General features: G+C 36.3%; 2 protein-coding genes across 2 annotated transcripts; both read right to left on the bottom strand.

Moving 5' to 3' along the window:
• Window positions 1–12: 12 nt before the first annotated feature.
• On the bottom strand, window positions 13–9,911 carry LOC139978200 (uncharacterized). The gene has a single exon (XM_071988138.1). It carries the CDS (start codon window positions 9,887–9,889, stop codon window positions 8,411–8,413), a length of 1,479 nt encoding a protein of 492 aa, XP_071844239.1. The 5' UTR covers window positions 9,890–9,911; the 3' UTR covers window positions 13–8,410.
• A 2,368-nt stretch (window positions 9,912–12,279) lies between these two features.
• On the bottom strand, window positions 12,280–14,863 carry LOC139978202 (uncharacterized). Its single transcript, XM_071988140.1, has one exon. The coding sequence runs from the start codon at window positions 13,987–13,989 to the stop codon at window positions 12,511–12,513; it is 1,479 nt and encodes a 492-aa protein (XP_071844241.1). The 5' UTR covers window positions 13,990–14,863; the 3' UTR covers window positions 12,280–12,510.
• Window positions 14,864–15,050: the final 187 nt, after the last annotated feature.

Below are 15,050 nucleotides of genomic sequence, written 5' to 3'. Positions count from 1 at the left end.
GTTGGCCGAGTGCATCCGGCGATAGGGTTATACCATAATTAAGTCATTATACCAATCATTTAATACTGTTTATTCTTAATTAACGTTACGCAATAAAAAGTGCAGTTGGGAACCTGACCTCTCGAATCGACAGATATAAGCCTACGTAACTTTCAAGAAACGCAGCGCAAATCGGACTTTTACCAAAAAAGAAATATAGATGCTTGCAAGGATGGAATTTCTGTTCCTGGCTTGACAATGAAATGTTTCTGAATATCCAAGTTTTCGATGAATTAACGAACAAAACAAAAATATTTACTACACGACTCGTAATAGTTTGGTTGGTGGACCTTCAGTTATATTTAATCGGTATCAAGAAAGTGGAAAAAACCTTGATTAGAAATAACCCTTGCCAAGTTTGTGAAAAGTTGATTGGTTATTATGCTAATGCCTTCTATATTTGGACAATCGTGCAAGACTTGCTTTGTATGCGTATAGTTGTCTTGTAGAATTCTGTAATTGAGATTTAATCTTATGTTTACATATTGTAATATCCAACGTTGTTCGTTATATTGAAGAAAAACAATTGTGTTGATGGTGCTTAAGGTTTACTTGTTTTCCGATTTTAGAGGTAAATGTTATTTATTATTGGAATAAGCCACTTGAAGTGAGCTTATTGGGGCCGGTATGTAGCGCCAGGTAAGCATTGATTCTTGCACGCAGTCCAGTATGGACTATACGGGTCAGAGGGTTAAACTCTGAGGCAACGGGTTAGACGCGGTCATGCGTGTCGAGTCATACGTGTACCTAGCGTTGGGCGTTGTCTGTAACGTATAGCGTTGTATCAGTATCGCATTGGAAACGGGAAGATGCAACGACTGGTAAATATGTTTTCTATATTTAGGTGGAGGTATTGTGTATATTGTTTCATAAATTTTAGGTTGCAATTGGTAGCTACTCTCGTATTTCTGCAAACTGTATTCTTTGTATTGTTAACGTTTTAGTGCAATTCGTAGCCCTGAATTTAAATGTTATGATATAATATGTATCCTTTCTACATACTTACCGTCTATTTTGATAGCGTTTGATAGTTTACGCCTGTACTTTTATTTTAAAGTGAACGACATCAAAGTCTCAAAGGAAGAAGGCACTGTTTTGACTCAAGCGTTGTTCAGAGTTTCGAATGAGCTCGAAATGAGCCTACATGTAGGTATCTTTACTCGACAAAAGGGAAGGAAATGTTTATTAAGCCTGTATACGCACAAGACCAATCAGTATGGAAGGGCTTGAGTGGGAATCTTATGAGTGTAAGGTATTAATTTACGTCATGGTACGACTAATACCGAGAAAGGGATTTATGCTAAGTACAAAGTTCTACTTGATGGGGTTATAGAACGACATATCTCGATATTAAGCTATATGCCATAATACAATATGACACAAAAGAGTAGATGTGCTTCTTTAAAACCAACATAGCTGACCACGGGATTCCAAACCTCTTTTGAAAAGTTCTCTTTTTTGTTGAAAATTAGTGTTATGAGTAAATTTGTTTAACAAAGAACAAAATCAAATGAGCAAATTAAACTTTACTATTTTATGAATAAAATGTGAATATTTCTTGCGTTATATAACTAATTCTCGATCTTCTTTATCACTCATGTTAACATGTGCGCATTATTTGAGCAGATCATGTAGTAAATATAATGTATAATTGTTTAATGGACTTTTTTAACATGCTAACAATCATGTTACAGAGTATATATGTATAACAAAACGTTCTGTAATATCGAAAATGTAGCTTACTGAATAGTGTAGTGAAAACGTGTTTTTCTGTTGAGACAGAAATGACTGAAACAAAGTTTGGAGTATGTACATTTTGAAAAAAAACGAACCACATTTTATTTCATTTCTAGTTTGAATTGTTAGTTCTTATTCTCATACATAAGTGTACACAAAATAGCAACAGGAATGTAAAAAACACACACATAATGGAATAACAGCCGATATTAGGAACCCTAACAGTGGTTCCAAAATAGCAATTTGGAATGGACGCACCCCCCCCCCCCTACCATACAATCCAATGTTACAAATCAACTAATACGTATAAATGATGTTGATAGAAGCAGGGAGTTGAGAAGGGGTTCTCGTTCTCGTCCTCACAGAGAGCATACCAGGGCATTATAATAGAGCTACAGGTGCCCATTAAAAGTAGATGATAACGTGTTCACAGCATATAATGTTGCAATTTATATCACATATTGTTAGGTTGGTATATTTGATATATAGGCCTACCAAGATTAGGGACAATAACATTACATCATTCGAGGTAAGCTCTAGCTATTAAATTCTTATTACTGTAATGCCGATGACTGGCGTCATACAAGCAGGGCACATATCGCCAACAGTTCCAAAAGTTGAATCTACTGCTCATCACATGGGGGTCGCCATTTTGACTTTCTACAATCGTCATATGATATCACAACGTTTCCTCATTGGCTTGTGTGTACATATAATTTTCATTGTTAGTATGCGTTGGAATATAGAGAATATCTTCTATATTCGAGACTCTTGTGTGTTTTTGCGCTACTATGTATTATTAACGTATATACGTACGCGCTGGCAGCGATTTTAGATGGGACACTACCATATGTGGAACATGTGAGACACAAAGGCTTTAATATGAGTAATAAAGGAGAAGATAATTAGTTCTATTTAACGCAAGAAATATTCACAATTTATCCATAGTATACAATAAAGTATATATACTCGATATGTTTCTTTTCTTTCTTATTACACATCATTATATCTAAGAATAATTTTTAATGAGAAAGGAAACTCTTCAACTAAGGTTTTTAATCACGTGGTCTTTGTTGATTTTAAAGAAACACACCAACACTTTTGTGTCATATTGTATCATGCCATATACCCAATTATACAACACCTAATTATATTCCGGCCATTTGATTGGTCAATTGCTCGTCGATTGCATGCAAAATTCGTTCTATTGCACTCTATGAAATAGAACCATGGTTTTTACTTTTTTGATAGCACTTTTTTTCAATGGTAAGAGAGCAGAGAAACATGTCTGTTCAAAACAATCTGTTGCATGAGTGCATTTTACATCCAATTATATCCAAATTTGAAGGTGTTGTATAAAACAAATAATGAATGGTTTCCATTCGTGCAATAGTGCAAATATTTCATGATGTTGGTAGATGTAAGTTGTTCCATTCAACTCGGCTGCGCCTCGTTGAATGGAACAAACTACATCTTTCAACTCATGAAATATTTGCACTATTGCACTCATAACCATTCATCATGTGTATAATATCGAGTTATGTCGTTCTAACCCTATCATGTATTTTGTACTTAGCATAAAGGTATGTAAGTTGTAACAGTCTTTCGTGAGGGCGTATATGAAAGATTTTGTTTGCTTTAAATCTGAACCCATCATTTTTGCCCATCCGTGTTTCTTTGGAATGTAAAACTTTCCTGTACTTGTCCTCATTGATTTGAAATTCTCTTTATGTTCATCCGCCTTTGCAACTAAATTTATCTCCTGTCTAGCCACCGAAACAGTAATAGATTTTACTATAATAAGTGCAATAATACCCGTAGCTTGCCATTCAACTTTATATAATCTGGGGGTTCTTTTGTCATACCGTTGCATGTTCCTTGGTATCGACTCTGGAAAACCATAAATGTTTCTCTTCGTTGAAAAAATATCTTTTCATGCTAGGTTTTAAAATATCTTCTAATCTGTCACCAGCGATAGCAATATAGGCGGAGTCTTTATCCATTTCGACATATTCCCATTCTTGTTATCGAAATACCTACACAAACTGTCATAATAAAACTAAAGCATTCTTAACTTACAAACTAACTAACTAACAAAATAGGCCTTTTTGTAACGGCGGATCAATTTTGATCGTATTCTTAGCTAGCTCGACTTCGTGGTAATCATCTACAACAGGGTTTCCCTAACTTTATCCCCCCATGAACCCCCTCTGGGTGTCAGAGTTGTCCACGAACCCCCAACTTTTCGAGTCATTGTTATACTATAATACGCATATAACAGTGCTTCGTAACAGATCAAGTTCATAGTGTAATATTGAACTGTTATATCAGATTAAAACAGACTAGTAACTGCATGTTGTCACTCAACAATAATTTCCAAGCATGAATTTATGATAACTTTGCTTTGTGTCGGGCAAAATGGAGGTCATCTGGAATTCCAAAATAATAATAATTACTTTGGCCAACAGCTTTCAGTTACTCAGCTCTTTATCTTCACAGCGTACTGTCATGCGTACACCAACTTCACCAAGGTAATGCGACCTGTGTCAGTTTCATATTTCAATTATTGATCACATGTACGGTATGGTACTACTATGGCAACATATGTTTATGGAACGCGAAAAGAGTTAATTGATAGGTATACAACTTTTTTACATTACTAAATTATATGATATATCAGATTTTAGTTGAACAAAAAGTACTCTAGTTTTGACTTTCAGAAACGTCTCACGAACCCCCTGGGATGGACTCACGCACCCCTGGGGTTTCATGCACCCCAGTTAGGGAACCCCTGATATACAATATAATTTATATCTCGGAAAATTTGGGGTGAGTTGATGAGCTTGGAAGATGTTTGATGTTCGTATATTTCTCTCTATTTTTAATTATTTTACCATAGGAAGAGTTACCAATTATTTATTTTTTTCTGCTATGATAACCTTCACCAGACCGACGAATCTCGTGCATGCATCGCTCGATCTATACCCCCGTTCGTGCATTACACTGCGAACGTAGATTAACCGTTGATGTCCATTCATACAACACAATAAATAAACATTAACTTTCATCTCAGAATGTTACAATTTAATAAAAAATGCATTATTACTATTACTTTCCTCTTTCAATAAATATTTGAAATATTGTCACAAAAGCAACAAAAAAAAAAAACATTTTTCAACTCAAGTTATCAGCCGTTTGTTTTGTTAATCAGCTTCCCTCTTAATGCAAACAAAATGCATAAGAACACGACATGCACCTAACTCAAGCAGAATGACAAGACTACCAGGGGAGGGACCAATATTTTTTTTTTTTTTTGTATTCAAGTGTAAGTTTTTTTTTATATTTTGTTTTTGCCATCTTTTATTCAAACTTTGAATTCAATGTACAATTTTGTTTTTCCATTTTCGTAACTAAACAATAGCTATTTCTTAAATTGCGACCATAATTGTGAAAATTAAAGTGATCGATTAACAAAATATATTAGATTCACACGAATTTCGAAATATATAATAAACATTCCCACGTAGCAGATAATAAAGGTATAACTGAAATAGGACAAATACATAGTGACTCCGAAAACCTAAACATCAAAATGAGGAGAACAACTAGAAAATGTTGCGTAAATGTTATTGTTAGAAATGGGAGAGCGAGTTTCGCACTTATGAAGATATTTCTCCACCTGTAGTAAGAATTTGAACTTATTGAAGAATGCATTCGTATTTGGAATACCACTGTTCATTTTTTCCTGATAAATATAATACTTCATATGAAAGATAAGGAAATTCATAAGGTATTTTGCTTGAAGACGATAACCAAAACATATATCTTGCTTAGAGAAAAAAAAAATTGTCTATTTAATATTTTCTGCTAAACATTTAAAATAAAGTTGGAGGTAATATTACACTCCCAAAATAACTGAACTAGCGTTTCATCTCTTTCACCACAGAACGTACAACGTGGATAATCCTCCTTATTCATTAAAAAAAGTGAATAATTAGTGCCTAAAATACGATGTACAAAGCGAACTGAAAGTATTGAATCTTAGTATCTCTAAGTGACTGGAAAGGAATCTGAAAAATATCTCTCCACTGAAGCTCACCTATATTGAAGTACAAATTCTATTAAGAGATTGACTTCGGTGGTGTTACGAATCTCTGGATAGGCAGATGATATATATAACGTGAAAGGAATGGCATGTTATGAATATAATCTAGTAAAGACACCCCATTGTTATCACCCTGGGTTAATAACCCTTTTCCAATGACTGGGAATTGCGTGGATAATACCATAATACGTTGTAAGAGGACAATTAAAGTTATACTTTCTTGTCAACGACGAGTGTGATAAGAAACAATAGTTGTCATCTAATAAATCTTTTAAATATGTAATCCCCTTGTCCTGCCAGGCTTTATAAAAACAAACTTTATGATCAACTTTAATATAATGATTATTCCAAATGATTTGATCCTTGAAATTACAAATTTGGGTTCTTAAATGCAAAACGGGACCAGGCATGGATAACATCATTTAAAAAAAAATATTAGTTGTCTTAATGTCTTCATACGAATAATTACAAACAAATAAACGATGTTTGCCAAAAATTTCTTAGATAAACGGTGAAGCTTAATTTCCATAATGCAACACTTTTGTCATGATATCGCCTCACCCAAGTACACTTTAAACCATCAATGAAGCTGTTAAGATGAACTGCTTTTAACCCACCACTGGATATAGGAATTTTTTAAAGTAGTACGCCTAATTTTATCAGGTTTTCCTGACCAAATATACTTATAAATAATCGACTCAATCAACTTAATGAAATATTCAGGCGGATTCGGAAGATTCTGAAAAAGATAGACAAACTGCCATTAGTAACCACAATACCCAATACAGTGATTGGGCCATTGGTCTAGTTAAGATCATAACTATCTATAAAATAAGGCTTCCTAGTATTTTACTTTAAGGCCAGATGCCAAATCAAAATCCCTAAAAATATGAACAATCTCACTCAGAGAAGTGTGGGAACCATCAAGAAAAATTGTAGTATCATCTGCATACTGCATAATCCTAATCTCTTCATTAAGAATTGAAGTACCACGGCGAAGAGGATTTGAATTATCGCTTGCTATACTATGAGTTTCTTTCTATTGAGAGTATGGAGGAACGTGAAAATCTTTCGGCGTTTTTTATGCTGCCAAATTCCACGAACATTAAAAGTACTAACACATAACAAAGCCATGATGAAAAAAGTATATAATATTATAAAAGGCCACTAGATAACCTACTACAGTACAATTTATTGTACAAACAATAACACACCTTAGATGGCTTAACAAAAAATATGAAAAAATAATCAACTGGGTGAAGACCCCCCGCATTTATAACACGGGGGGGGGGGGTTCTTTTCACCCCAAATCAGATGAAGTGATTCAATGAACCAAAACAATAGCACTAGTATGGGCTCATATATAGTGAGGGTAGCCTGTACTACATGTGAGTCAAAAATAAAAGAGTATTGAATATACAACGGATAACTTACAATTAATGAGGACATACTGTCATTATGACACAACGATACAGGAGTCTATTGCCAATGAAATATAAGTTCAAAATGAATATGGCTCTTCACTGATGTCACGCAATTTCCCTCCTGTGAAACGTTATTTGGTTCCCTGATCGTAGAGGTTCTTCACCTGGGTAGACCATTTCTTCTTTTCAGTCAAATCTATTTGGTTAAGTCGTCGTCGACGATGAAGAATGTCTGTCCTACCAGCGCCGTCCGTCTGTTCGTCATAACGAAGACCTTATCCTTAAAGGAGTGACATCGAACCAGTATGTGAGGTGCTCTGTCCCCCTGCCCCCCCCCTGCCGTCTCTGTGGCATCGCTCGATGGAGATATTTGGAGCATCGGGAAGTAGAGGAGTTACCGTGCTTTTGACGATCGCTTCACAATCCTCCCCTTCAAATTGAGGTATGCCGACAACTCGGAAATCGTTCCGTCAGGCATCCTTTCCAGCTTGTTTGTGTCCGATGAGGTATTGTTCAAGGCCTTTTCGAGATGTGTTACTCTGTGGTTGAGTTCTTCGCATTCTTTGATTTTAGCCGCCATCTTTATTTCTAATGAGTCTAATCGTTTCACCTGAAATTCGAGGGCTTTCCCAAGCTGCTTAGGCGTGGTCTGGGATTTCGGCTGTGCAGAATTTTGTTTATTTGCCCATGAGAATCGGCCTCTTCTTCCATGTCCTGGCATTTTCACGAAAAGGGCAGTCCGATTATGTGGATTATTCTTGAAGAAATGCTCAAAAATGTTATACCCGTGTAAAAGAATGATTTTACTCACTGGAGCTCAGAAACTAACCCGCCATAGCCATGCTTGTAAGTCTTGGGGCCAATATTTCATTGACGGACGAGGCTCTGATGTCGTTGAAGCGGACTCGCAAGTGGAGGATCCTTCCCCATAGAAACTAAACTTTTAGACGTGAATGTTGCATTCTGAGGCACATTTAGACTATAAATCATAGGTCACAAAATGAGGTATTCACGCGAAGTTGTGCTTAATAACTGTTATTAATATGTGTGCGTGGAGGGGGAATTGAACCCCTCACCTCTCTCTTTCTCTCTCATTCTCGACTGACTACGCAGAGTCATTTCTTGAAAGGCAAGTAATCAAATGCGCTATACAAGCTAAAAATATCAGGGCCAGTACTACAACCGTCACAAAAACGATCAAAGTCACGCGTTCCGAAAACACAAAACCGCTTGAAGTCGGTCTCACTGTATGGTCGTCATGATCAGAACTGGTTACCGTGGTAATCTCTGATTCGCAGAAAATATGGAAAGGAAAAGCAACAGTTGTACTTTGATTACCATATCTTGGGTCAACGCATACTGTTAACGTTGGGCGAATAAAACCAGAAGATGACCATGTGAGGAAATCAAAGAGATTACAATTGCACGTCCAATTATTAAATGCAATGTCAAGCACAAATGGATCCATGACATCGAATAGCTGCTCTGGTAAACTTGAGAGGTTGTTGACGGTTAGATCGACATCTCGAAGATTTTGGATACCAATAAATGAGAGACCATGTACTGTATGGATCTGATTGTTGCTTAAATTTATGACCTCTACGTTTTTGTTATATCGGAAAGCGCCATTAGGTAGTTGAGTGAGTTTGTTTTGTTCAAGACTTAATATGACAAGTCTGGGAAGTTGTCGTAAAAATGATACCGGGACTCTATGAATGTTATTTCGAGCTAGAAGAAGAACAGTGAGATTATAATGGTCTTCAAAACCGAAAACAAATCGGTCTATCACAGATATCTGATTTCTGTCAAGAAATAGCAGTTTAAGGCCAGTAAACCCACTCAAAGTGAAGGCCTTCAAAGATTGCAAAAGATTTCCTCTCAAGCTTAGAGTTTGACAGGAAGTTACTTCGACGGATACATTGGAGAGTTTCGTGATACTGCTATCTTCCAGGTAAATGCCGAATAGGTTGGTCAATTCTGGTACTCTTTGAAATATTTCAAAGGAAAAGCGATTCAAAATGTTACTGGACAGATGTATATACTTCAAACTGAAGACGCCGTTCAGCGCGTCGGGGTGGACTTGTTTTAAGTCGTTACCTATTACAAGCAGAATCTCAAGATTATGATTTGTATGAAAAGCATTTTCTGGAATAGTTAGTATGTTATTATGGGAGAGATCAAGGTACGTGAGATTTGGTAGATTCTCTAACACTTTGATCGGTACTAATGATAATTTATTAGATTGAAGTTGCAGACCTTTAATCTGTTGATTGTTTTCAACGAGAGAATCATTTAAGACTAAAATACCATTCGACGAAAACACCAGTGTCTCTAGTTGAGGCATTGGTGGAAGGATCACTAATCCATTCTGAAGACTTGATATATTAGTGAAAGTAACAAGTAGTGTTACGTATCCTTGAAGGGTTGACTCCGAAGGAAACGTGCTTATATTTCTCGTCTGCCCGTTACAGTTTAACGTGGAAAAAACACGCTGACATTGTTGAGAACATTTTGCCACACGAAATGAGATGATAATAGTGAACAATATTGACAAGGAGAGAAGTATCTGTCTAGCTAAGAACATGATGATAGAAGTATTCTTGTGATATGACAGCTTTCCCTTCAAGGCTTCTCTGCAAGGTGTACCTTTCTTGAAAAATTACATCTGCGATAGGAAAACTATTGTCTCCGTCTTGTGATATCTATTTCAAAGCTAGATACTTGTTTAGTTATACGGTATTAAGTTGCTTTGTTAAGAACTCCTCGCCGTTATGTTTATGGATTTTATCGTCTCAGTCAGTTTCACTTCATGAAACGATATTGCGTTTATTTATATTATTTGGTTCCTTGTGGCAATCTGTAAGTTAAAGTCACCAACGACGATCATGTAATTAAATATAGAGAAAGTTATCAACTATTTATGATCACGAAGAACAGGTCAAAATGAAATGTTCCGATCGTAAATGCGTCCCGCTCTGGCCGAGCGTCAAAAGGTAATGAGACAGATTTAACAAGTTTACCCTCTTTGACAAAACAAAGTCGTCTTCTCCCACTCTAAAACAAGATGGCAGCGCACCAATTGCCCGCTCACATGTAGAACTGAACAATTCACTTCAATGCATGCAGTGACGACTGTGCGCAGGTGTGAAGATTTAAATTGTTGCAATCCATCATGATGAGACAAAACATCAAAATACCTCCTGGCACGGAGGAAAAATAAAACTATTACATATTTTGTTTTCTCTGAGGTCATTAGTGACCTCGGTCTCCATAGGATAGCAATAAACCTGTTGCACGTACAGCTTCTGCTTTGTATCATTTGCGAAAATACATTATCTTCTTCACTGTCAAGTGTTTCTTAATTTGTGAAACACTTGACATTAAAGAACTGATGGAACTGCTGATTAACAGCTGCGAACCTGAACTCCCGAATCGACTGTTATTACATTACTTTGCAGAAACGCAGCGCAATCGGACTTGAATGGAAATCATATGAGTTGTAAGTTATCAATACGTCATGGCCCGAATAATGCCGAGACAAGGATAGGCTTGTGTCGGCTACCAGTCGATCTGTACTGTATGAAGTTAGTACTGTCTTTCACTTGCAAGATTGTTACTATCATGGACGTGAATGTCGCATAAAAAAGAGGGAATCAAATTAAATGAAAAGATGGGCACTCTATGGGAACTATATATATATATATATATATATATATATATATATATATATATATATATATATATATATATATATATATATATATATATATATATAACATACTGACTTTTAAGTCCTACATACCAACCATGTGACACGCTGATGTTAAATGTAAACAATTGACTGTTATCGTAGCATTTTGATACCGATTCTTAATTTTGTGAAAAGAATGAAGCGCAGATAGGGGGAACCTGCTGCCAACCAAATTTATGTTGATTTAATTTATTTATTACAAAAATGCTGATATTAAGTTGTAACATGTCATAATGTGCTTTTCTTTTATTTGATATTGAAACATAACATGATTATTTTGCTGTTGAACATGATGATTTTAAATTGTAACACACTTAAATCACAGAAATTCATCGTATTCTTTCCTAACGTGGTTATACAGATGGCGTTCCGTAAGAAAAGTTTCCGAACTGTGGCAACATGATATGATAGAAACACTTCAGACCGCTATATATAACGGTGACGTGGATAGATTTCAGCTGTCCCAGGCCCAATTCTTATCAACGCAGAGGTGAATTGAGAAAATCTTGGCAATATTCATGTACCTGGTAATTAAGGCGATTTATTTATGTTATGAAACGAACTCCTCTAAAGTTAGGCCTAACAGTAAGGAGCTTGGATACGTACGCCAATTCATTTACTACATTTTCTACATTTTCAACAATGTACTACTAGCGAATCGCTGGCTTTCCACTCCAGCAGACTACAAACAACTTATCATGTGTGTACCTAGCCTAGGGGACCTAGGCTATATAAACCTAGCAATATATGCTGTCGTAGATCATCCCTGTTTTCAGTCATGCCAGTAACTTGTTGCCCAGCCCCGGTAGGACACTGTGCAACATTTATGAAACTGAATTTCATGTTATGCACCAAAGCACTTTGTAAGTATGAGTATTATAAATTTCTCGTTTAGTACGAACTATAGGTGTGGTCATGTCTATTCGACCGACAACAGGCGGAACAAGCACGGCAGTTGAATACAATACTATAGCTTCAACTGAAGTGCCCTCAATATTCATCGGGCTGTTGGGAGAACAAAAGAGTGCATCATCTTTTTCTCCTTTCAACCGGATGAATTAATAAGGACTAAAAACACTACCCGGCCTCGTGATTTTTCTGGCTGCCAGGCGAATATAATAATAATAATAATAATAATAATAATAATAATAATAATAATAATAATAATAATAATAATAATAATAATAATAATAATAATAATAATAATAATAATAATAATAATAGTAATAATAATAATAATAATAATAATAATAAAAATAATACTTAAATAGCGCGTTCATCAGCAACGCTGCTCGAAGCGTTGACATGCATGACATGTTTCTGTATGTATAAATGAGGTAATAAAAGAGGTACGGTATTCACGCGAAGTTGTGCTTAATAACTGTTATTAATTTGTGTGCGTGGAGGGGGAATTGAACCCCTCACCTCTCTCTTTCTCACTCATTCTCGACTGACTACGCAGAGTCATTTCTTGAAAGGTAAGTAATCAAATGTGCTACACAAGCTAAAAATATCAGGGCCAGTGCTACAACCGTCACAAAAACGATCAAAGTCACGCGTTCCGAAAACAGAAAACCGCTTGAAGTCGGTCTAACTGTATGGTCGTCATGATCAAGACTGGTTACCGTGGTAATCTCTGATTCGCAGAAAATATGGAAAGGAAAAGCAACAGTTGTACTTTGATTACCATATCTTGGGTCAACGCATACTGTTAACGTAGGGCGAATAAAACCAGAAGATGACCATGTGAGGAAATCAAAGAGATTACAATTGCACGTCCAATTATTAAATGCAATGTCAAGCACAAATGGATCCATGACATCGAATAGCTGCTCTGGTAAACTTGAGAGGTTGTTGACGGTTAGATCGACAACTCGAAGATTTTGGATACCAATAAATGAGAGACCATGTACTGTATGGATCTGATTTTTGCTTAAATTTATGACCTCTATGTTTATGTTATATCGGAAAGCGCCCTTAGGTAGTTGAGTTAGTTTGTTTTGTTCAAGACTTAATGTAACAAGTCTGGGAAGTTGTCGTAAAAATGATACCGGGACTCTATGAATGTTATTTCGAGCTAGAAGAAGAACAGTGAGATTATAATGGTCTTCAAAACCGAAAACAAATCGGTCTATCACAGAGATCTGATTTCTGTCAAGAAATAGCAGTTTAAGGCCAGTAAACCCACTCAAAGTGAAGCCCTTCAAAGATTGCAAAAGATTTCCTCTCAAGCTTAGAGTTTGACAGGAAGTTACTTCGACGGATACATTGGAGAGTTTCGTGATACTGCTATCTTCCAGGTAAATGCCGAATAGGTTGGTCAATTCTGGTACTTTTTGAAATACTTCAAAGGAAAAGCGATTCAAAATGTTACTGGACAGATGTATATACTTCAAACTGAAGACGCCGTTCAGCGCGTCGGGATGGACTTGATTTAAGTCGTTACCATTTACAAACAGAATCTCAAGATTATGATTTGTATGAAAAGCATTTTCTGGAATAGTTAGTATGTTATTATAGGAGAGATCAAGGTACGTGAGATTTGGTAGATTCTCAAACACTTTGATCGGTACTGATGATAATTTATTAGATTGAAGATGAAAACTTTTAATCTGTAGATTGTTTTCAACGAGAGAATCATTTAAGACTAAAATACCATTCGACAATAACACCAGTTTCTCTAGTTGAGGCAATGGTGGAAGGATCACTAATCCATTCTGAAGACTTGATATATTAGTGAAAGTAACAAGTAGTGTTACGTATCCTTGTAGGGTTGACTCCGAAGGAAACGTGCTTATATTTCTCGTCTGCCCGTTACAGTTTAACGTGGAAAAAAAACGCTCACATTGTTGAGAACATTTTGCCACACGAAATGAGATGATAATAGTGAACAATATTGACAAGGAGAGAAGTATCTGTCTAGCTAAGAACATGATGATAGAAGTATTCTTGTGATATGACAGCTTTCCCTTCAAGGCTTCTCTGCAAGGTGTACCTTTCTTGAAAAGTTACATCTGCGATAGGAAAACTATTGTCTCCGTCTTGTGATATCTATTTCAAAGCTAGATACTTGTTTAGTTATACGGTATTAAGTTGCTTTGTTCAGAACTCCTCGCCGTTATGTTTATGGATTTTATCGTCTCAGTCAGTTTCACTTCATGAAACGATATTACGTTTTTTATTATTTGGTTCCTTGTGGCAATCTGTATGTTAAAAACACCAACTGCGACAATGTGATTAGATATGGAGCAAGTTATCAACTATATGCTCATGAAAGAACAAGGTCAAAATGAAGTTGCAGTTCCGATCGCAAATGCGCAGCGCTCCGGCCGAGTGTCAAAGCGTAATGAGACAAATTTTACAAGTTTATCCTCTTTGACAGAACAAAGTCGTTTTCTCCCACAGTGACTGTAAAACAAGATGGCAGCTCACCAGTTGCCCGCTCACCTGTAGAACTGAACAATTCACTTCAATGCATGCAGTGAAGACTGTGCGGAGGTGTGATGATTTTTAATTGTTGCAATCCACATGATGAGACAAAACATCAAAATACCTCCTGGCACGGAGGAAAAATAAAACTATTACATATTTTGTTTCTCTGAGGTCATTAGTGACCTCGGTCTCAATAGGATAGCAATTAACCTGTTGCACGTACAGCTTCTGCTTTGTATCATTTGCGAAAATACATTATCTTCTTCCCTGCCTAGTGTTTCTAAGTTTGTGAAACACTTGACATTAAAGAATTGATGGAATTGCTGCGAATCTGACCTCCCGAATCGACCGTTATTACATAACTTTGCAGAAACGCAGCGCATTCGGACTTGAATAGAAATCATATGAGTTGTAAGTTATCAATACGTCATGGCCCGAATAATGCCGAGACAAGGATAGGCTTGTGTCGGCTACCAGTCGATCGTCACTGTATGAAAAGTTGGTATGGCCTTTCAATTGCAAGATTGTTACTATCATGGACGTGAATGTCGCATAATAAGAG

This window comes from Apostichopus japonicus, chromosome 13, assembly GCF_037975245.1.
Source record: "Apostichopus japonicus isolate 1M-3 chromosome 13, ASM3797524v1, whole genome shotgun sequence".
In the NCBI taxonomy this organism is placed as follows: domain Eukaryota; kingdom Metazoa; phylum Echinodermata; class Holothuroidea; order Aspidochirotida; family Stichopodidae; genus Apostichopus; species Apostichopus japonicus.
This window is presented reverse-complemented; position numbering and strand designations above follow the sequence as displayed.